The 21,106-nt window shown below is 48.6% G+C and overlaps 1 protein-coding gene across 1 annotated transcript in view; it reads right to left on the bottom strand.

Moving 5' to 3' along the window:
- Positions 1–748: 748 nt before the first annotated feature.
- Positions 749–21,106, bottom strand: part of Angpt4 (angiopoietin 4) — a 34,631-nt gene continuing 14,273 nt past the window's right edge. The window contains exons 2-9 of the mRNA XM_034495395.2: positions 20,465–20,620; positions 18,706–18,827; positions 16,201–16,439; positions 11,101–11,216; positions 9,328–9,429; positions 6,976–7,142; positions 2,519–2,649; positions 749–1,549 (exon numbers count right to left, since the gene is read on the bottom strand). Coding sequence (XP_034351286.1) covers positions 1,389–1,549; positions 2,519–2,649; positions 6,976–7,142; positions 9,328–9,429; positions 11,101–11,216; positions 16,201–16,439; positions 18,706–18,827; positions 20,465–20,620 — 1,194 coding nt within the window. The 3' untranslated portion in view covers positions 749–1,388. The remainder of the gene's footprint in view (positions 1,550–2,518; positions 2,650–6,975; positions 7,143–9,327; positions 9,430–11,100; positions 11,217–16,200; positions 16,440–18,705; positions 18,828–20,464; positions 20,621–21,106) is intronic.

The raw sequence follows: 21,106 nt of genomic DNA, 5'->3' as shown, positions 1-21,106 counted from the left end.
AGGCAGAAAGAATCCCTTGGGTGGTGTCATCCCTGACCTGACAATTGCTAGGCTGAGCCCTACACAGGCAGAGGTCTGGCTTATTGTGGGCAGAAAGATCCCTGGAGGAGATCAACTCCTAGCATAGACAGGATCTCTGTTCTAGAATCTTCTTTAGCGGGCATGTCTATTTTAATGCAAAGTTCCTTCTAGTTGTTTTTTTAGAGGCTGTCTGAGGCTGCCCCCATGATCCTTGTAGCCAGCAAAGGAGGGGTAGAGCTGGAGGTGGCGGTGTGTCCTTAGGGCTCCTCCTTATGATGAACGAGGACCTGCTTTTCCAAGGGAATCTACAGCCCTGAGATGGGACAAATAGGGCTCTATAGAAAAAATTGTGTGTGTGTGTTTTCCTGTGTCATACGTGTGGAGGACAGACATCAACTCAGGTCTTCCTCAACTATTTTTCCACCTTATTTTTCTCTCTCAATTTTTCTCTCCCAATTCAGCTAGGTTGGCCAGCAAGCTCCAGAGAGCCATTGGTCTCTGCCTCCCAGTGCTGATTGCAGGTCCTCATGGCTACAACCAGCTTTTTACAGGGATGCTGGGGATCTGAACTCTGGTCCTCATACTTGCATGGCAAGAATTTTACAAATGGAGCCATCTCCTCAGTCCTCATTTTCAAGGAAGTGAATTTGGAGAAAGCTGCTTCCCCTAGCTCCTTCATGGGTGACCATAAGCCTTGGAAACACATGGAAGACCCTGACAAGTCCTGCAGTTAGGAAAGACTATTCTCTTTATTTAACCTGCTGTTTCTCTCTCACTTTGTCCAAAGTATTTTAAGAGAGGAGCCTCAGTTATTACCTATGGAGCACACTCTAGGGCACCTCCTATTTCTAGAAGTCTTTGAGAGACCAGGTCTGACTGTCAGCCACTGAAGTCCAGGAGCCACAGAGCCCTGGGGAATGATGGCTAGTGCTGGGGCCTGGGAGCAGAAACAGTGTTCACCAGCCTTGGAAAGAAAGTCTGCGGACATCTCAAGGCTAGAGAAACTTGGAGGATAGACTCTTGGCCTCCCCTGGAGGAGGGCACCGCAGTCTGCAAGATTTTCCCGCCTGCTGCAACCCCATCCTCTGAAGTGTCAGGTTCAGTCTGCCTCAGGGAGTCCCTGCATGCAGCAGGAAGGGGAAGCTTATGGGTCCCTCAGAGGCAGGTGCCTCAAGCACCTAGCATTTCCCACTAGAGGGCACAGGGAGGCAGGTGGCTCTTGTAATTCAGGGACAAGGTAAGCTGGCTCTGGTGTTCTAGAATGTCAAGATGAGCCCTGGGCACTGACTTCTGGGCAGGGCCCAGCGTGCACAGGGCCATCTGGGTTGAGACTCCTCCTATGGCATCAGTCTCTGTAGGGCTGTGTGTCAGGCACCCATTGGCCGCAGCATCATGCGTGTGCCAGGCAGTGAGTAGCTGGGGCCTCGGAAGTAGTGCCAGCGGATGCCATTGATCTTGTGTAAGTGTTGATGAACTGGGTAGTAGATGCCGTTGAGGTTGGAGAGGCCACAGGCGTCAAACCACCACCCTAGTGGAAGAGGGAGGACAGAGAATTTGGAGGAGGTGAGATGTGCTGGCCTAGATTCAGGGAGGATAAGGCTGATGGACTGTCATTTTGGGATGCCAGTTTGCTGAAGGTGGTTGGCTTGGGTATGGGCAGAGGTGAAGCCAGGGCTTTGGAGGGTAGCAGCGGCTCTGGTCACAGCTCAAGCCCCTCTAAGACTTCCCGCTGTGTCTCTGACACCCCTATCTCCCTCCTTGTCCCTTGACGATCTCCTACCAGGCTTTGTCATGCCCTCCTGCTCACTCTAGTGGTCTCTGTATTTGTGGATGTCCCTCTGCATGTCCTCTCTCTGTGTCATGTGTGTTTCTGTTGCCCTGTCTTCCCCTGGGGCTCTGTTTCCAGTGTGTTCTGCACACTTCCTGCCCACCTATTGGGCTTTAGTCCTTTCCTTACTGTCTGCTGTCACCTGTACCTCTCTGTCTCTGTCACCTTGTGTCACTGTTGGCCTCTTCTGGGCTTTGTCTCTGTGACTTGGGTCTCGTCTATCAGTGCTTTTCCCAGTTCATCTCCAGCCTCGGGCCTTTTCCCTTCCAGGAGCACCGCCTGACACAGGTGGGCAAGGGAGCTGCCCTCACTGCCTCTGGTCTCTCCCATGATGTTTCTACCTGGCCTGGAGAGTAGGAAAATCCTCAGACAAGAGGGTAGGATTGATGGGCATCGTGCCTACCCGGAGCTACCTTTGCCATCTCCCAGCTGCTCTCAGAGGAAATCTAAGGGTGTTTCTATTGGAGGTACAACCCCATGGAAACTCCAGTGACTAGGAAGAGGGAGGTTTAGCTAGAGTCTCACCAGGAACACCCATCTCCAAACATCATCTGGACATACCCACCTCCAGACATCATCTGGACACACCCACCTCCAGACAGCATCTGGACAACCCACACCCAGACATCTGGACACACCCACCGACAGGTATCATCCTGATACACTCACCTCCAGACAGCATCTGAGCACATTTGCACATGCAGTTATCATTGTCCATGTCTTTGGTGCTGAACTTGGTGCCCTGAGGAGCCAGGCTGTTCTTGCGCCCTGCTGAGCTGCTGCTCTCATTCACAGAGAGGCTGGAGGCAGTGATGAGGTGGGGTGAGAAAGGAGCACAGAGTCAGGCTGGGGCTCCCCCAGGGGCTCTGTTCTGGCAGTGTTTCCAACCTGGTGTTTTTGCCTGAGAAATGTACCCTGCTCTCATGCTAAGGCCATCTTCCTTCATGGGGCCTTCCTTACTTGCCACCCTGGGATTACAGCGCTGACTGCTACTGGCCTTTTTATAGTGGCTGGATTGGGGTCCTAGAGAGCTGTGAGTGGGAGACACAGAGTAAGGACAGGAGGCAGAAATCTTTAAAGCATCTGCTCTGGCGTTGTTACAGTGTCTTGAGAAGGTTAACTCAGTTAAACCTCATACCCTTTCCTATGCAAGGAAAGGGGAATGCCAAGAGCCAAAGGAACCTGCTCAGGTTGTTAGACTCAGTAACCATCAGTGCCAGTGTCCAGTCTGAACTGCCTGGTACAGGCAGGGTTGCATGCTCTTTGCCTGCCAGCCCCCGCCACTTCAACATAATAGCTGCTCTATTCCACACTTCTTCCATAAAGCCCCCCTAGCCAGTCCGATCTTCATGGAACAACCCTCAGGAAGCCCCCAGAGAGGGGACAGAGGGTCTCTATTTCATTGCCAGACTCTGTGTGAATATGTCCAAGCCTCCAGGGTGACCATGGCTGTGGGGTTGGGGTAGGGCAGAGTGCCTAGATTCAAACCCCAACATGTCCAGTCTGTCACTGCCTGGCACTGGGAAGGCATCTCCACTCCACTGAGACTCATCTTCGCTTATACAAATGGTGACAAGAGACTTACTGTGACTTTGCTCACAGTGTGATTTAGTGACATCAGCCATTGAAGTGTGCTGAGGGGTAGGTGGGTTTGGTGAGACCCCTGTACATTCAGGACTGGGGGGATTCAGTCCTTGGCACAGGTTGGGCTGGCTGGAAAATGTAGGAAAAGCCTATCCGAGCAGCTGAGGCAGGCTGGCTCAAGTCACTAAGATACTTCTATATTCTATACACTTATATGTAATATATATTATACAGTATAAGTATATATGCAGTATATATAGTATATATGCAGTATATAATATATATAGCACATATAGTATACTATATAATAAATATACTGCTTATATACTATATATGCTTATATATGTAAGTCTATATGTATATGCTTATATACTACTATAAGAGGTATGTATATATACTATAGATACAGTATACTATATAGTACAACTATATAGCTTATATTATATATAATTATATATACTAATACAGTATATATACTATATATACACAGTATGTAGAGTATATAAATATCAAATATATAGTATATGTAGTATATGAATATATATATCATATATATATGTTTTTATATATGCTTATATACTACTATATAGAAGAAAGCAGATGGTGAGGACAGCCGAGGCAGGACCTGGGAGCTAGCCCTGCAGGCTCAAGGTCTCTATATGTCTGGCTTAGTCCATGCCTCTCACCCACAGGCTCTACCTGTCTGTGGTAAGAAAGGGTGTTCATGACCATGAACATGAAGGTCTAAGTGTGCCCTTAAGCATGCTTTCCTAGCCTTGGGGACCAGTGTCATGTAGAGTTATCACCAGCTAGGGGCTTCAGGGTTGGGATCACATGTTGCCCACCCATTTATAGGCTCTGGCTTCTCCCTCTAGCCATTAAAGACACAATAATGTTCCTCTCCTCTCTGGGAACTAGAACGGGAGTCAGTGATTCTCTGGGAAACCTTCCATCGATCTCATGTGCCTTAGGAAACCCAGAAACTTGAATCTCTGTGAATCCCCAAGAGTATGAAGTGTGTCCCATCTATGCTCAAATGGTTCTGGACATTGCATCTAACAAACAAGGACGCCTCCTGCCTGTCACTGCTAGTCCTCTCATCCCTGCCTCTGGGCTTCTCTGAGGATCTTCCAACTTAGCTGCTGACCTGGAGATAGGGCCCCGGGCAAGCTGTTAGCCTTCTCTCCTGTTCCTCTTCAGCGGTTTCCAGGGTTTCCAGTGGTTTCCAGATGCCATATTCCATCCCAAACTAGTCCTAGGACCAAGCCTTTCTTCTATAAGTGGACACCATGTGGCCCCAGGAGCCTAGTGAACATTCCAGTTTGGGGAACATGTGACCTACCAGCTGGATGCCAACTCTCTGCCATTTTTATAATGTATGAGTGTGTGTGTGTGTGTGTGTGTGTGTGTGTGTGTGTGTGTGTGTGTGTAGATGTTTGTGTCTATGTACCAGTGTACATATATGTTTGTGTGCATGTGGAGATCAGAGAAACAATCTCTAGTGTCCTTGCTCAGGTAGTTTTTGAGACAGGGTATTTCATTGGCCCACTGAGCTCCAGAGAGCCTCTTGTCTCTACTTCTCCAGCATGGGGGATATAAGCACATGCCACCATGCTTGATTTTAAAGTTTTGGGTTCTGGGGATTAAACTTGGGTCCTTATGCTACAAAGGCATGAACTTTATTGGCTGAATTATTTCTCCAGCCCTGCTCTATTTACTCTTGAGAAAATCTCATTTTCTGGGATTTCCATCCAAAAAGACTCATTTGCCATAGCCTTGCCCCTCCCAGGAGTCCTCTTTGATTGTCCAGGATCTTTAGACCCCTGAATATTGCCCCTGGAAGCTACTGCCTCTCTGAGGTAAGTGGGTTGCCTACTCCACTCAACTACTACCAAGCTAGTATATGAGCAGCTTTGAGGGCATAGTTTTAGGCCAGAGTCTTTCTCTAGTGACTGTAACATGCGTGGCACAGGGCAAGTTTTAGTATTCTGTCGTTAAAGCTCCGCAGCCAACTAAGTACATGCTGCTGTTTGAGGCTCAGCATATGAGGTGTATGATAACAGGGAACTCTCCATGGTTCAGAGACAAAGCCAGAGATGTACACTCAGTTTACATGCAGGAGTATAGGAAGGGCTGAGAGCTGAGCATAACTTTGTATGGTGAACACAATCCTTGTAGACACTGTTAGATGTTGAGGTAGTGTAGTTCCGCTCTTGAATCTAGCATTTAAGGATCTCCAACATTTACCCAGCACTCACTGTATGCTAGGTGCCTTAGCATAGGTTATCTGATTTATGATGCCAGACTCTGGCTCTCACAGAGAATGCCTGCGCCACATGAGGGTTGCAACAGTGATAGCGATTGCAATGCTGTTCACCTGCCTGGCACAGTGAGGATGCTTTGGATGGAATCCCACATTTGAGCCTGCAACCTCTGAACTGGATTAAGGATATGCTTGGGGCTCCCACTCAGCCTTGCACAACTCAGCCCTAGGGATGCTGCTACCTCCAGCTCAGTCTCCCGCACCTCAAGCATCAGGGTGGGTTTCACAAGGGAGGATGGCAGGCCCACTCTGCTGGAGGAAGCAGGAACATTTAATAAGAAAAGGGAGGCATGGAGAAATGCCAGGGAACTCCATAGAAGTAAATTTATGAGGAAACAGACATTTAGGGGTTCCCTTAGAGGAAGTCAGAGTCTCCTCAGCTTTCTGGAAGTTGTCTGCAGCTGTAGAGGGGCCAGGTGTCAGGATGTCAGGAGATATACTTTCAGCCCCATGGGTGAGCTCATGAGCTCATTCTGGCCTGGTTCAAAGCTAATTTAAAGATCAGTGAGTGTCTCAAAGAGGTGACATCACAAAGTGGAGATGCAGAGAGAACCGAGTTCAAACCCAGGACCCATCTAACTTGTCATTTTAGACAAGGACTCAGTGCCTCAGTTTTTTTTCTTTGCCAAAACATGTATGGTAATGTCTGCCTCAGAAGACTAAGGAGAAGATTAAGCAGTGTTCAGAACACAGTAAGTACCCGGGAAGTTCATGCTTCTTTTCCTAAACACACACCACAAACCAGGTAGAGGAAGGGGTGGAAACCCTCCATGACTTGACTGTAGCCTTGTGCCCAACACTGCTGAAGAGCGCAGTGAAGGTCAGCCTTGAGGAGCCCAAGTTTCATTCAGGACTGCAAATAGCAGTGCTGAGACCGGTTCTTCTTTCTCCCAGTGTGGGGACTTTTGCATCTCACCACAGGGCATGGGGACAAACTGAGAAGTCAACTGCCCCTCCCGCTGTCTGTAAATGGGGTGGCTAACCTTGGACAATCCCTTCTTGCTCCGGGCATGGTGGCGTCAGTGACAGTCTTTCCATCCCACCCAGTGTCCAAGACGTGCTGAGTACTAAATGACCACCCCCAGATCCTGTGACGTGCACCCAAATGGGGGCCAGATGGTAGAAGTGGGAGACGCCCAGGGAATGACCCTTGGTGCAGACTCTGCAGCCACTTGCCTTGGGACCCTAAACCGCCCACAAGCCTGGGCCCCAAGCCCACCTGTACCACTGCCTCTCGCTCCCCAGCTGGAAGTTCTCATACTGGATGGAGGTCTGGCGGCCTTCCCAGTCCCTCAGCTCCACACGCAGCAAGTAGGCCGTTCTGCTGGTGAGGCGGTGCACGGCCTCGTTGCCCAACCAGTGCTCTCTAGCTACATTGCCAAAACCCTGTGGGGAGGAGAGGAAAGGGTGGCTGTGTGCTGAAGAGGGAGGTGGTGTCTGTGGCTGAGAAGCTGGGCCAGCCAAGGCTCCATGGCCACTTAGCCAGGGTCAACTGCCTAATGAGAAAGTTCATAAGGACAGTGTGCACAGGCCTGGGACAGGAGCTCCCCTCTAGAGAACAAAGATGAGGTGTTTGTAAATTTTAAGCCCACTAAAAATAACTGAAATCACATTCCTCTAGAGTCAGAAACACTCAAACTCGTTTGTGGTGATAGAAATTGGAATAGCTGGGGAATGGCTCAGCGAGGAAGAGCAATTGCTGTTCAGGAATGAGGGTGGAGTCAGAAACCCAACACCCACATATGAAGCAGAGAGGAGACTCAATGGGGCTTCCTGGCCACCAACCTGGGAGCAAGGGAGTAAGGCGGAAGAAAGGGAGAGAGCAGGACCCAACACCCTCTTCTGGCCTTCTAGCATGACTGCAAGCATAAACACATGTGTATGCACTGCACAGGTAAACTCACACTCACAGATAACAAAATAAAAAGAATTAGTCACTACCTTTGGGGACACACCTAGGGAAATGGGGCACAGGGGGACTTTCCAGGTGCCAGGAAGCTAGGTGTTAAGCTGTGAACGGCAGTCACATGGACGAGCCTGTGGGGAGGTTTACAGAACTCTTTGCTTTATAGTTGTGTGCTCAGCTACTTGTACGTCAAGGCTCAGCAGGAAAGAAACAGCTGAGCCGGCTGCCAGGCAGGAGGGGCAGAGAGCAGTTTTCCAGAGGTGGGATGGCGGTCAAACAGTTTCAGCAATGGAGAAATGTAAGGCTATCAGCCCCTAGAGTCTCTGTAACCCAAGCTCCAGGGTGGCAAGAGACCAATGCCCTTTGGCAGAGCCATCTCTCAGGACCAAGGACAGGGGTACACAGTGTCCACTTGATCTGCTGGCTGCTTAATGCGGGCCACTGTTAAGTCCTTATCTAGAGGACAGTTGGTGGACACCGACTGATTTCTTGTGAATCTTTTCTATTTCTTTCACTTTTGAAAACTTTAAGGGTTTTAAAGTCAGCTTGCCAAAATTCCCAAGTTCAAACTTTAACAGAAAACAAAATTGGAAGGCAGCCAGGTACTCCTTGCCATCCATGTGTTCTTGGGAGCAGTCCCACTTTCAAGAATCTGTCTTAAACTGAGTGTGGTGGTATAGCCCTATAATCTCAGCGTTGTGAAGGTGGAGGCAGGAGAATCAGAAGGTGAAAATCACCTTCTGCTACAAAGAGAGTTTGAGGTCTGCTTGCAATACATGAAATCCAGAAGAAGATGAAATTTATCTTGTAGTTGTGTTTCAGATGTATAGAAAGATGAGGAAATTTGAAGAGCCTTGTGGCTCATGCCTTTAATCTCCGCACTTGGGAGGCAGAGGAAGGTGGATCTCTGTGAGTTCTAGACCAGCCTTGTCTACACAGGACAGCCAGTGTTATGTAGACTGACCCTGTCTCAAACAAACAAACAAACAAACAAACAAACAACAATGAAGAAATTAATTCAAACCATATAGTCAGGGATAATGAGAATTTTTTGTTTCATTCTTTGTAGTGTGTGTGTGTCTGTGTGTGTGGATATGAGTGTGTATGTGTGTGCATACACATGTGTGCAGTCTAGAGATCAATGCCAGGTGTCACTACTCAGTTGTGACATCTTTGTTTTCCAGATAGAATTTCTCACTGGCCTGGAGTCTGGGATTCACCGAGGCTGGTTAGTCTTTGAGCTCCAGGGATCTATGTGTGTCTTTGCCTCCCCAGATCTGGAACCACAGATACATGCCGTCCTTCTCAGCCTTCTTATGTGGGTTCTGGGAATCAAACTTAGGTTCCCCTGTTCACAGAGCAAGCATTTCATCTACTGAGATACCTCTCCAGTCCCTCCTTTGGATTCTTTAAAAAAATTATCAACATGCAAGTGTTAAATTTTCAAATGTTAAAACAAATATCGAATTTCATTGTTAGGACACATGTGAAGAATGTCAAAGAGGGGCTCAATTTGAGGCCAGGTCTGGAAAAGCAAGTGAGCCTGGGCAGTTGGTTTTAGGTGAGCTCTGCTCTCACCCAGGGGAAAGCTAGGGTTTTCCAGTCTCCACCCCAGCACCTGCCTGCACAGGCTCTGGGCTGGGAGCCCCCTGGACAGCATATTACCTCTTTGTATTCCTCCCAGGTCCTCTGGAAATTCATGTTTCCATCTTCCCGTTTCTGGATGAGGGTCCAGCCACCTCCATCAGTCTCCATGTCACAGAATACCTGTGAGGAGGTAGAACAACACAGCCGGACCCACTTAGAGGGGCCACAAGCCAAGTCTCAGGCAGCCTAAATGTAACTCGGCTGAACTCTGCCCCTCTCTAGCAACAATGAACCTGAGGTCAAGGGCATCATGAAAGTCCAGACACAGCCTCCCCACCCACTGACATCATTGTTCAAGGAGGCCAGTGACTGACACCCTCTCAGAGTCTTCTCCCCATTTGCAGAGTGGGGATGTTCTCTGAAAACCAGCATTATTGTAAGAATTTCAGAAAAGAAACTGACACACGCAAGGTCTTCTCATTTGTTATTACTGCAGGGGTGCAGCCAGGGTCAAAGTTCACATTAGACACTTGATAGAAACAACTTGAGGGAGACTTATTTTGCTCATGGCTTAAGAGCATTTTCAGGGCACAGTTGCTTGGCATTTTGTGCTGGGACAAAACATTATGGTGGTGTGAGTATGAGTGTGTGTATGTGTGTGTGAGTGTTTATGTATGATGTGTATGTGTGTGAATGTGTGTGTGTATATGTATGTATGTGATGTGTATGTGTGAATGTGTGTATATGTATATATGTGTGTGATGTGTGCGATATATGAGTGTATGTATGAATGTGTGTGTATATGTGTGTATGTGTAAGTGGTGTGTGTGTATTTTTGTGTGTATGAATGCATGTGTATGTATGTGAGTGTATATGTGTGTGATATGTGCAATATATATGTGTGTGAATGTGTATGTGTGTGTGTGTAAATGTGTGTGTGATGTGTGTGTATGTATGTGTGTGAATGCGTGAGTGTATATGTGTGTGTGATGTGTGCAATGTATATGTGTGTGATCTTTATTTGTTTGAATATGTGTGTATATGTGTGTGTGAATGTGTGTGTATGTATATGTGTGTGAATGCATGAGTGTATATGTATGTGTGTGATGTGTGCAGTATATATGTGTGTGATGTTTATTTGTGTGAATATGTGTATATGTGTGTGTATGTGTGTGTATGTGTGTGAATGCATGAGTGTATATGTATGTGTGTGATGTGTGCAGTATATATGTGTGTGATGTTTATTTGTGTGAATATGTGTGTATATGTGTGCGAGTGTGTGAGTGTGTGTGTGAATGTGTGTGTATATGTGTGTATATCGTATATGGGTATGTGAATGGGAAGTCTGTGTCCCATTCTGTCTAGCCTACCTCAAACCTGGCTCCTGACACTTACATGTCCCCTGACCTCCTATCGCTGGGGAACTGTCAAGCTCAGAGAAACCTTGGAGCCTCTCATGGGATGGTGGCACCCCATCAGACCATCACCAGCTTTCCAGACCCAACTCCTACTTCTCCTGGACTGTATGTGAATAAAATAACCTGCTTGGGCAAAGACAAATAGGTGTGCCCAGGGCCGTCACTTACACGGGTGGCTGCCATCTTTACCAGCGCAGAATTTCCTTCTGCCTAGAAGCTTGGTTCTGGAGAAGATGGTACCCAAGGGTAGACTGCTGTCTTTGTGAACTTCTGCTTCATCCCTCCCTTAGAACCTGCCTGGTGAGAGTTTCCAGAAACAGAGATCCCTCCTTCTCTGGGCTCTCTGATGGTGGATAAAGCCTAGTGTTGATGGGTCAGGGTAGGAAGGTCTATCAGGAAGTCCCCAGTTTAGTAACATCTTAAAAACTCTAACCTTGAGAGGCTTTGTCATGTTAGCTCCATGGATAGCATAGACACCACTGGTGTTGACCCCGGAGCGCTTGATCTCTGCACAATCCTGGAACAGTGGCTTAGGTGTCTTTAAGGAAACTGCAACAGGACAAAGCAAATGTCAGCTGGGAGGCCAGGCAGGCCTGGCAGTGCACATCCATACTTCCAACACTCTCGCAGCAGAGGTAGGAAGATCCTGAATTCAAGACCTACCTGGACCATAAAATCTTGTCTCAAAATGAAGGAAGAATAGAAAGAGGAAAGGGAAGGAGGAAGAGAGGAAGAGACTAAGAGAAGGAAAGGAGAAAGCATCAGCAGGAAGTGAGCAGGCTGAGAGAGGACACCAGGCAGTGCATATCCTGCCTGGGCCGTTCCAGAGACAGGAAGATGCAGGCTTCTCTCAGGAGGGGATGGTGAGTTCGGACCATCCAGGTGAGGGAGAAGTCTGCCTAGAGGAAGCAGCACATTGTCCATATCACTGGGTAGAAATAGCTCTCTGTGCAGGGGATGGGGTGCAGGGAGGGTCATCAGTGTCCACCATGACCTAATATTGAGGTAAGGGTAGGGGCCACTGCACAGACAAGTGAGGGAGAAAAGAAAACCGAGAAGCTTGGACTTCGGCAGGGTCAGCAGCGTCAAACACCAGCAGGAGGGGAAGGAGCCTGACTGCAGGGCATTGGCACAGTGCTTTGCCTGAGTGGAGTGGCCTGGAGCAGAGGATCCCTGTCAGGAGCCATCTAAAATAGGCTAGGGTTAGCAGGTGGCCTTCTTAGAGGTGACCCATGGTTTTTGCATGTCTGCAATGGGTAAACTCGATGGCAAGGTTCCAGAGAGACTTCATCTCAAGGTTGCTTCTTGCAGCTAATATGCCTTTGCTGTTATTATTAAATTAACATAAATAATTTCTGGGCATTAGCCCGTCCCATTGATCAGATTTCCTGCAGATCAATGTAAAGATGAACTTTCATGAATTGATGCTGTTTAAATGAATTAATGAGTCTATAGAATTCCTAATTGATTCAAATAATTTTAGGAAGAAAGTTTTTAAGAGATAGTTTAGTTGTTTTACTAGAAAGAGATAATAAAATTAGAATCAAGAATAGAATGTGCCCCTTCATATAGTAAGCAGAGGCTGCATAATAAGAAATACAGTGAGCTTTCATAACCACACTAAGAAAAGAAATAGGCTGGGGATAAATTTGTGCTCAAGGAAAAACATTTAGGCCCAAGGATATAGTCACAGGTGTGCACTATGATAAGGCAAGGCCGTGCGAAACTGTTGCTTTGAACTTATAATGAGCTTATAGAATGAAACATTGCTTTGAACTTAATATCAACATCCCCCTGTAACTCCCATTTTATGTAACATTTTATCTCTGAGGTAATTTTCTAAAGAACTTTTTGTCTATGAATGTACAAAAAGGCCAGAGACAAGAAATAAAATTGCTAGTTGGATGGTTTGGCTGTGGGGGCTCTCTTCCATCCATCCATCCATCCATCCATCCATCCATCCATCTACCCATCCATCCATCCATCCATCCATCCATCATCCATCCATCCAAGTGCATATGTCTGTTTGTACATACGTGTGTAGGTACATGTCTATGTATGTAAGCATGCATGAATACTTGTGGAGTGTATGAGACAGGTGGTTGGACCCAATAAAAATGTGAATGTATTAATGTGTAAATGAAAATGTAAATGTGTATATGAATGTATATGTCTGTGTGTATTTGCCTGTATAAACCATCTTGATTCTTTTCCTTCCTCCCTCCCTGGTTCACAAAGAGTTAACCATTCTAGCTAGAAAGGCTTCTGGCTGCCTGGACAGAGAAGAGGGTGATAGCAGTAAGTTTTTACTTGATTCCCCACTGCTAGTCAACAGGTGTTAGTTGCCCAAGCCAGCGATTTTTGACATAGAACAAGAAAGAAAGTTTTTAGGATTTTTTAAAAAGAAGTAACCAGCAAGCATTCAGTATAGTTAGAGAGCTAGAAGGCCGGAGACCATTGGTCTTTAAAGCTACCTCTACATCCGATGCTGTGTCCTGCTTCAGACCATTCCAGGCCAGGCTGGCTCCTGGCAGATGTCCAGCAAGCAAGCCAGAGCTGGGCTGCTAGGCTTCAGCACATGGAGAAGGCAGGTGATACCTGCCTTCCACAGAGACACTTCCCATATCCTAGGGCAGACACTGAAGCACAGGATGAGGACTGACCCAAGGGCTCTCAGCCTCCCCTTCCTGGAGTGTCTTTCAGAGGGGACCTGGGCTTTTTGTGTCCCTCTGATAAACTAGGTCTCCTGCAGCTCTACTTAGAGGCCTTCTCATCCTGCCCTCTTGGAAGCTGGCCTTCAAGGGCCCACGTACATTCCCTAAGCAATGTGTTCTTGAGACTAAGAGACTATTAATTTAGTGACTGGAATCTTCCATGACCCCAATATATGCAGGGAGTTAAAGTTCTTCTGTCTAGCTCTCTTAGCAGGCTTGGGATGAGATTTTACTAGAATCCCATCTCTCTGAGAGGTAGGTACCTAAAGATGGAGCCAAAATTGTGGAGGAATGGTTGTTAATACAACAAACAAACAAAGAAACAAACAACCCAACAGGATGCTACTGGGGGTGGGACTTCCTGTTTGGTCCTTACATCTGGATGGTGGCTCTCAGATCCTGGCATTGAAAAACATGTTTGAACTGGGTTGCTCCATACCACAAATGAAGTGTCGAGAATGTTTCCTAGTCAGGGATCTCTAGTGCCGGCATGGCAGCAGCCCTCAGATCCCTCATAAGGAATGAGAGGCCAGCAAATGCAAGCAACATTATAGCTTGGAGGTAAGAAGAGACAGGCCACACTATACTTAACAAATCGGGGCAGAGCTGGGAGCTGGTCTGGGGTTTTTAGCTACTCTCTCTGAGGCTCTGTCTATAGCCCATTTCCTCAGTAAACAATAGCAACAGCAATAACAGTCCAATAAAAATGCTTTTACCTGGGACTATTATGTGGGAGGGTTTCCTAGGAGCCAGGTACTGCTGGGAGCATCTTGGGCTCAGGAAAAAGGATTCAGGGGGCAGCACAAAAATAAAACTGGACCAATATGGCAATGAAGTGGTGCGGTGGAATGTGTGTCCTGGGTCCTCATCTGTCCAGTTCCTACCCCTCCCTCACCCTGGGTCTGGCTCTAGGCACGGGAAGAGCCCCGGCCAGTGTGACCTTTACTGTGCTCTCTGCTGAAAGTGCTGGAGCAAGTGTCTTATCATGAAGGTGAGAAGTCAGATGACTTGTAAGGTGAGGAAGGCTGTCTGGCTCAAACTCTGCTTATTCCACAGGCTAGCCCTTCCCCTCTCCACCCTTCCCTGGGATTGGGTGTCTCATCTGAGCACAGGGAGGCTGGACAAATGGACCACTGCATGAACACTGCTTTTACACAGAGCACAACTGAGCCTGTGTCCCTGTCCTCACTTGGTGACTGCAGAGTAGTCCAGAGTAGCCAGCATGCTGGCTGTCCACTGGGCTTCAGCATGCTCTGTCCCACCCTCTGCTCAACTCTCATTTGTCAGTCTTCCACGGGTTCTCCATCAGTACAGGGGACAAGAGAAACTACCCAAAGTCTTTTCTTGGTACTAGTCAGGCCAGTGGATAGGTGTTCGGACAGTGATCGGGTGCTCGACACAACCTCCCACTGCACTTAGGGAACAGTCACTCAACCTCAGTGGGAGGAGACAGGAAGCTACGCACCTGTAAGGAGAGGCCCCGGGCCAGGTCCTGTCCTTGCCTGTGAGAAACCCCCACACATGGGACTCATCCAGATTGTCTCCCTACCAGGGCTGTGCACAAGCCCATAACAGCTTCTGGTCACTGCCTATCTTGCGGTATACAAGGCATCTACCTCCCCCACTCATGGCTTCCCTAGCCTGCTGGACTGAGGGTAAACTCATGGTGGGATCCTCTGCCCCAATTCCCTGTCAGCCTGGAACTCCTTCACCTGACTGACGCTGGGTAGCTTACAGAAGGCCCAGCCTCCCCCAAGGTGGTTGCAGATTGTTCTACAGTAGTAGCCCCTTGGGTTTCTCACGCAGTCCATACTAGTCTGTGCTTTCTAAAAGAAATCCCACCCCATCCATACTCTCTAGTGCCCCCTGCTGGCCTTAGGTTGAAGTGCCCTCTTCATTGCTCTCCCTTAGCATTCTGAGCTGTGGGAACTGGAGGCAGAGAGCTAAGTGTACCCGACAGACAGTAGGCCTTCCCCTTCTCCTTCCCAATGAGACCCGACAAACAGTGAGGAATTTTGCAGGAGACAGGAGCCACGACAGCTGTGTGCTGCTGAGTCCCTGCCACACATGCCTCTGCCTGGCACACAGTGGGTGCTCAGTAAAAGCTTGGTGGTTAAGTGGGTGCAGATAGAACCAGGTATGCCAAGATGGCTTTGGAGTAAGCTAGGCATGGCCCTCCTTTCTATGGTAGGCTGGAGATGCCACATGTCTTCCCACTTCCATGTGACTCTTAGCCTTGGAGGGAGCAGGTGCACTAAGGGGTGAGAAACCTTGGCACTTGTGTGCAACTCTTCCATTCTTTGGGGAAACTGAGGCCCAGGGAGACGTGTAGCAAGCCAAGCTGAATAACTGGGTATGGTGGTGCATGCCTTTAATCTGAGCACTTGGGAGACAAAGGCGGGTAGAACTCTGTTTGAGGCCAGTCCACGTTACATAGCAAGTTCCAAGCTGGAACTAGATGGTGACACCTGATTTTTGTTTCTTGAAAAACAAATCTGGCACACACACTTTTCAGTGTAGTTGTGGTTACCTGTGTTATCACCATCTTCATTCAACAATGGGGAAACTGAGGCCAGGAGTGGAACTGAGCATAGCTACGATCTCCCAGGAGACAAGGGCAGAGTCTGAGTTGGATACTCTTAGGGGCTGCTGTGGCCAATATGATCACAGTTCACTGAATTTCTCTTTTGCAAATGGTAGGAGAGAGCTGGCCTCTCCCATGATGGGTCCCTGGCCTACAGTGGCTGAGGAGGCTACACAGGGTCTCCCTTCCATCTTTGGCTCTCTGCCCCCGTCCCTGCTTACTCACTCCTGCTCACCTGGGTGTTGGTCCTGGGCTACAATCCGCATCAGGCGCTGTACTAACTCCATCAGTTTCTGCTGCTGCTGTTGCAGGGAGCTGGAATTGCTGCCAAGGGCTTGCAGATTGTGCTTCAGGTTAGCCAGGGCTCCGGTCTGATGGCCCAGGAGGCTCTGCAGTTGTTCCCTCTTGTCTTGGAGGCTGTTAAGCTGGGCCTGATGCTGTGCTTCCAATGCCTGCAGCCTGATCTCCAGGGCCCTGCCAGGTGGGATGCATAGTGGTGAGCCTAAGGTCTCCACTCTAAGCATTCACCCCAACCCCAGCTTCGGTGGTTGGAGATGAATATGACAGCTGCACATACTGTGCAAGAGGCTCAGAGACACTCAGTGTCTGGTTCAGGGTCACACAGTCTGGTAGTTTGTGTCTACTATAGCTCAGATCAAGGAAGAGGGGGTGTGTACGGAGTCTCATGAAAAGGAGTGAGCAAAGGGATAAGGTCAGGATGGAAGGACCCAGCAACAAGCCAGGAGCCAGGAGCCAGGAGCACAAGCCCAGAAGGGATGTCTTTTGACCTTGTGTGTTCCACCCCAAAGGAGATAGTCTCTATGGAATTCGGGCATGATACTGCTTATATGTGAGGAAGGAGAGGCATCATAGATGCCTAACAGTCAGAGCTGGTGGGGCTGTTCTGTTGTGGTGTTCCCAGGATGTGCTATAGCTATGGGGAGGAAGGAGTGAAGGTCCTGGCAAAGAGTTAGGAAGGGGAGGTGGGGACTAACCTGGCAGAGCCTCTGGTGGAACCTCAAGCGTGGGAGACAAAAGAAGAGAGGAAGAAGAAAGAAATGCATGGCAGTATGGGGTACTGGGGAGAGACCGGCAGACGTGGAAAGACGCTATGAGCCTCAGTGTGGGTGAGAGGAAGGCAGGAAAACCCTGGCTGGGATGGGCTTCTATGGAAATAAAACAGGTACAGGAGACAGGCTTGCACTTGTGGTGCTTTGTTTGTCTGCTTGCAGTACTCGGGGTGCAACACAGGCAAGTGATTTGAGTGCCTTTATACCACGCAGCTCTACTGGGGCAATAAGCACATGGCGTACTCTGGTATAAAAAGCAGAGAGTGTTAAGAAAAGAAAGCTTTCCACTCAACTCCTCCTCTTCAGGCATTTTCTCTTGTCTGTGGGAGATGAAACGTGGAAGCATTGGAAGATTAGTAAAAAGCTGGAAATGACGTTAATGTCCATTGAGTAGGGCCTGGGAAATAGACACTGAAGAACTCTGGGAAGTTGGAGAAAGATCAAATGTGATCACTCAACAGCAGAACCAAGCTGTGGGCCTTGGACATCAGATTTCCCTGCCTTGTCTCTACCTATGAGGACCGACGCTGGGAACTGCTTTCTCCAGAAAGGGGTACTTCAGGTTTGTGTGCTTACAGTTACAGAAACTAGTTAAAGTTCACAATGTGGAGTGCAGAGCATGAAAAGTGTATCTTAATAAAGTAACGAAAATCGAAAGCAGAAAGAGAGAGATGGGTGTGCTTGCACAAGCCTATCATCCCAATGCCAGAGGCTGAGGCAGGAGGATAGAAAGTTTGAAGCCAGCTGGGCTACATAGAAAGAACCTGTCTCAGCGAAACAGAACAGACAAACTGACAAAAACAAAACAAAACAAACCCCCCCCAAAACCTCCAAACAAGGGGCAGTGTGTGTGCACAAGTGTATGTGTGTGTATGTGTACTTGTGTGCATGTATATATGCATGTGTGTGTGTGTGCTTGTGTACTTGTGCATGTGTGATGTGTGCATGCATGCATACTCGTGTGCATGTGTGTGCATGTGTGTGTATGTGTACTTGTGTGCATATATATGTGTATGTATGTGTGTTTGTGTGAGTGCATGTGTACTTGTGCATGTTTGTGTGTATGCATGCATACTTGTGTGCATGTGTGTGTGGGTGCATGTGAGTGTATGCATGTGTGTGTACGTGTGTGCATGTGTGTTTATGTGTGTGTTCATGTGCATGCATGCATACTTGTGTGCATGTGTGTGTATGTGTACTTGTGTGCATATATATGTGTATGTATGTGTGTTTGTGTGAGTGCATGTGTACTTGTGCATGTTTGTTTGTGTGCATGCATGCATACTTGTGTGCATGTGTGCGTGGGTGTATGTGAGTGTACGCATGTGTGTGTACATGTGTGCATGTGTGTTTATGTGTGTGTTCATGTGCATGCATGCACTGCATGCCAGCACTACAAAAACAAAGAAGGTGGGAAGGAGAGACTCAAAGAGAAATGCATGATTTCTTTATTGATATTGAATGCTGGGAGCCAGGCCTGGAGCTGCCTTGTTTGGACTTCGAGCCTAATTCTGATCTGTATCTAGCTCTAAGCTCACCCCGGCTGTGTCCCCAGTCCTAGCTCCATCCTACAGTGATCCTTCACCCCAATACAAATCCAGGCCTCAGTCCCACCCCGACACTGGCCAGGTCCAGCAGCTCACCTCAGCTCTAGTCCTGTCCCTGCTCACCTGTTGCGGCCCTGCAGCCGCTGCAGCTCGCGGCTCTGCATCAGCATCTGCCTCTCCAGCTTGTTGGTGGACAGTGAGTTCTCCAGCATTTGGGTCTTCATGCGTGACGTCTGGTTTAGGACCTGTCCCAATAAGCAGGAGGTTTGTGGGGATGTGTGTTATGTAGGTCACTCTTGAAGTTTGCCAATCCATTGCCATAGTCTGAAGCTATCAGTTTCCATGGTTACTAGCTTACTACGTTTCATAGGCCTTATCTGACTTAGCTGTTCCTGAGTTGTCTTCCCTCATTTGCACATCAGTGCTAATCTCCTAGCCATTAGGGGTTCCAGAGATGTAACTTTGACCCCACATGCAATCCGTCAGCCCTATCTTCCAAATGCCCCTAACCACTCCCTTCCCTCCAAGGCCATATGGACTCTTGACCTGTCCTAGCTTAGATAGCCCAGAGTTATCTAAGGAAATCCCAGTTAGGAGAATGTTTCTGTAAGATTGGCCTGTGGGACTGTCTATGGGCCGTTTGCTTGATTGTTGTTGACATGGGAGGGCTTAGCCCACTGTGAGTGATGCTACTCCTGGGCAGGTGGTCCTGAGTTGTGTAAGCAAGCAAACTGAGCAAGCCATGGGGAGCAAGCCAGTGTGCAGCATTCCTCCATGGCTCTTGCCTCTGTCCCTGCTTGGGTGTCTGCCTTGACCTCCTTCAGTGATGGACTGCTACTTGGATGCATAAGTTAAATAAACCCTTGCCTCCCTAGAGTTCTTTTAGTAATGCGCTTATCATAGTAACAGGAAGCCAACTAGCTTCACTGTCTGCTGACTCTTGTCCAGCGTCCCGCGCTGGCCTCAAAGGGCTCCCTGCCCCTGCTGCATCGGCTTCATTCCTTTCCTAGGGCAGCAGTCTGAGGCAGCCTTTCCTGCTGTGGCCCCTTTACTCCCCCTTTGTTCAAAATCCATCTGTGGAAAGCTGATCCTAGGCCCATGATTCAGTTTCTCTCTACCATCCTCCCTGCCCTATCCCTTGGGACACTGGCCCTCCATGTCCCTGGAGTAGCCAGCAGGCTCGCCCTCCTCCCCCGCCCCTGCCCCCATCCTGAGCTTTTATGCATGCTGTTCTCCCTGTCTGGTGTGTTCTTCCTAACAACTTGGCTCATGCCCTAGTAACACTGTATCCCAGTGTCCTTCTGACCTTGCTATCTGGACTCATCGCCTCACATTCTACCCATGGACCCAGCACCACACCCTTCTTTCTCTCTCTGCATGCCACTTCCCTGGCATGGTCACTGAGTAACATACAGGGGCTGTGTGTCCTGATTGCCTTCTTGGGGAGTTCCAGGGCAATAGGATACCTTGATTGACTTGCTTATGGCACTAAACTGGGACCAGGGTCTGGCATAGTGCCTGGCACACAGGAGGGATTGCTCCTTTCTTGTCCTCTGCTCCCTCTTTCCCTCTTGGCTGCCTACTTGGCCTGGTGAGGTCACAGTCTCTTTATCATCCACTTCTCCCAGTGCACTATAATCCCTGGGGCAGGGGCCTTGTCAGTGTTGCCTTTGCCCAGTGCCCAACAGTCTTGGTATTAAGCTTACACAAAGAAGTCAGATCGAGTGCAGCAATATAGAGGGAGATGACCGGTTATGTGAACGCATGCATCATCAGGGAGAGGAGACCAGGGGGCTTCAGGCCCCGACCTCACCAAGACAGTGACAGGAAAAGACGGGAAGCCTAGAGGATCAGCCTAGTCTTCTGATGGCTCTCCTGTTACCTGTGCCTCCACAGCAGTCAGCTTGTGGGTTTGAGCCATGGTCTGGTTCATGAGGTTGGTGCCCAGTGCCAGCATGGTGGTTGTCTGGTTCTGGATTGTGTGCTGTTGGGCCTGTGCCAGGTCTGACCTCAAGTTCATCTGGATGGATCGCTCCAGCTGTAGGGAGACAGAGGGCTGTGGTGAAGTGTCAGGGACTGGGGGAAGAAGCCTCCTGTGGCTCCCTCCCATGAAGCTCTGTGTCAGAACACACAGCAGCAGCTAGAGGTGGATACCAGGCTGAGAATGTACTATGTCTGGCCACTGCTCCCCTCTCCTAGGCTTCCCTCACTGGCCTCTCTATTCTTGTTCCAAACAGTCTGTTCTCACTGGGTAGACAGAGGATCCCATTGAAACTAGGTAAGCTCTCCTTTGCTCTGTGTTAACCCTGGCCCCCATCTCACAAGAAAAGCTGAAAACATTGACTGGTAGTGTCTTCTATGGCTAGCCCACCCCTCCCTTCAACCTTCCTTCCATCTGTCATTCAAATCCAGAAGCCACACCCCCACACTTCCCTCCTATACAAGTACACACACCCATCTTAGGGCCTTTGACCATCCTATACCCCTGTACTCTCTCCAGAAACCTCTCCCCACCCACATGGCT

Source organism: Arvicanthis niloticus, chromosome 2 (assembly GCF_011762505.2).
Source record: "Arvicanthis niloticus isolate mArvNil1 chromosome 2, mArvNil1.pat.X, whole genome shotgun sequence".
Classification (NCBI taxonomy): domain Eukaryota; kingdom Metazoa; phylum Chordata; class Mammalia; order Rodentia; family Muridae; genus Arvicanthis; species Arvicanthis niloticus.
Note: the sequence above shows the minus strand (reverse complement) of the source record. Positions and strands in the feature narration are given on the sequence as shown.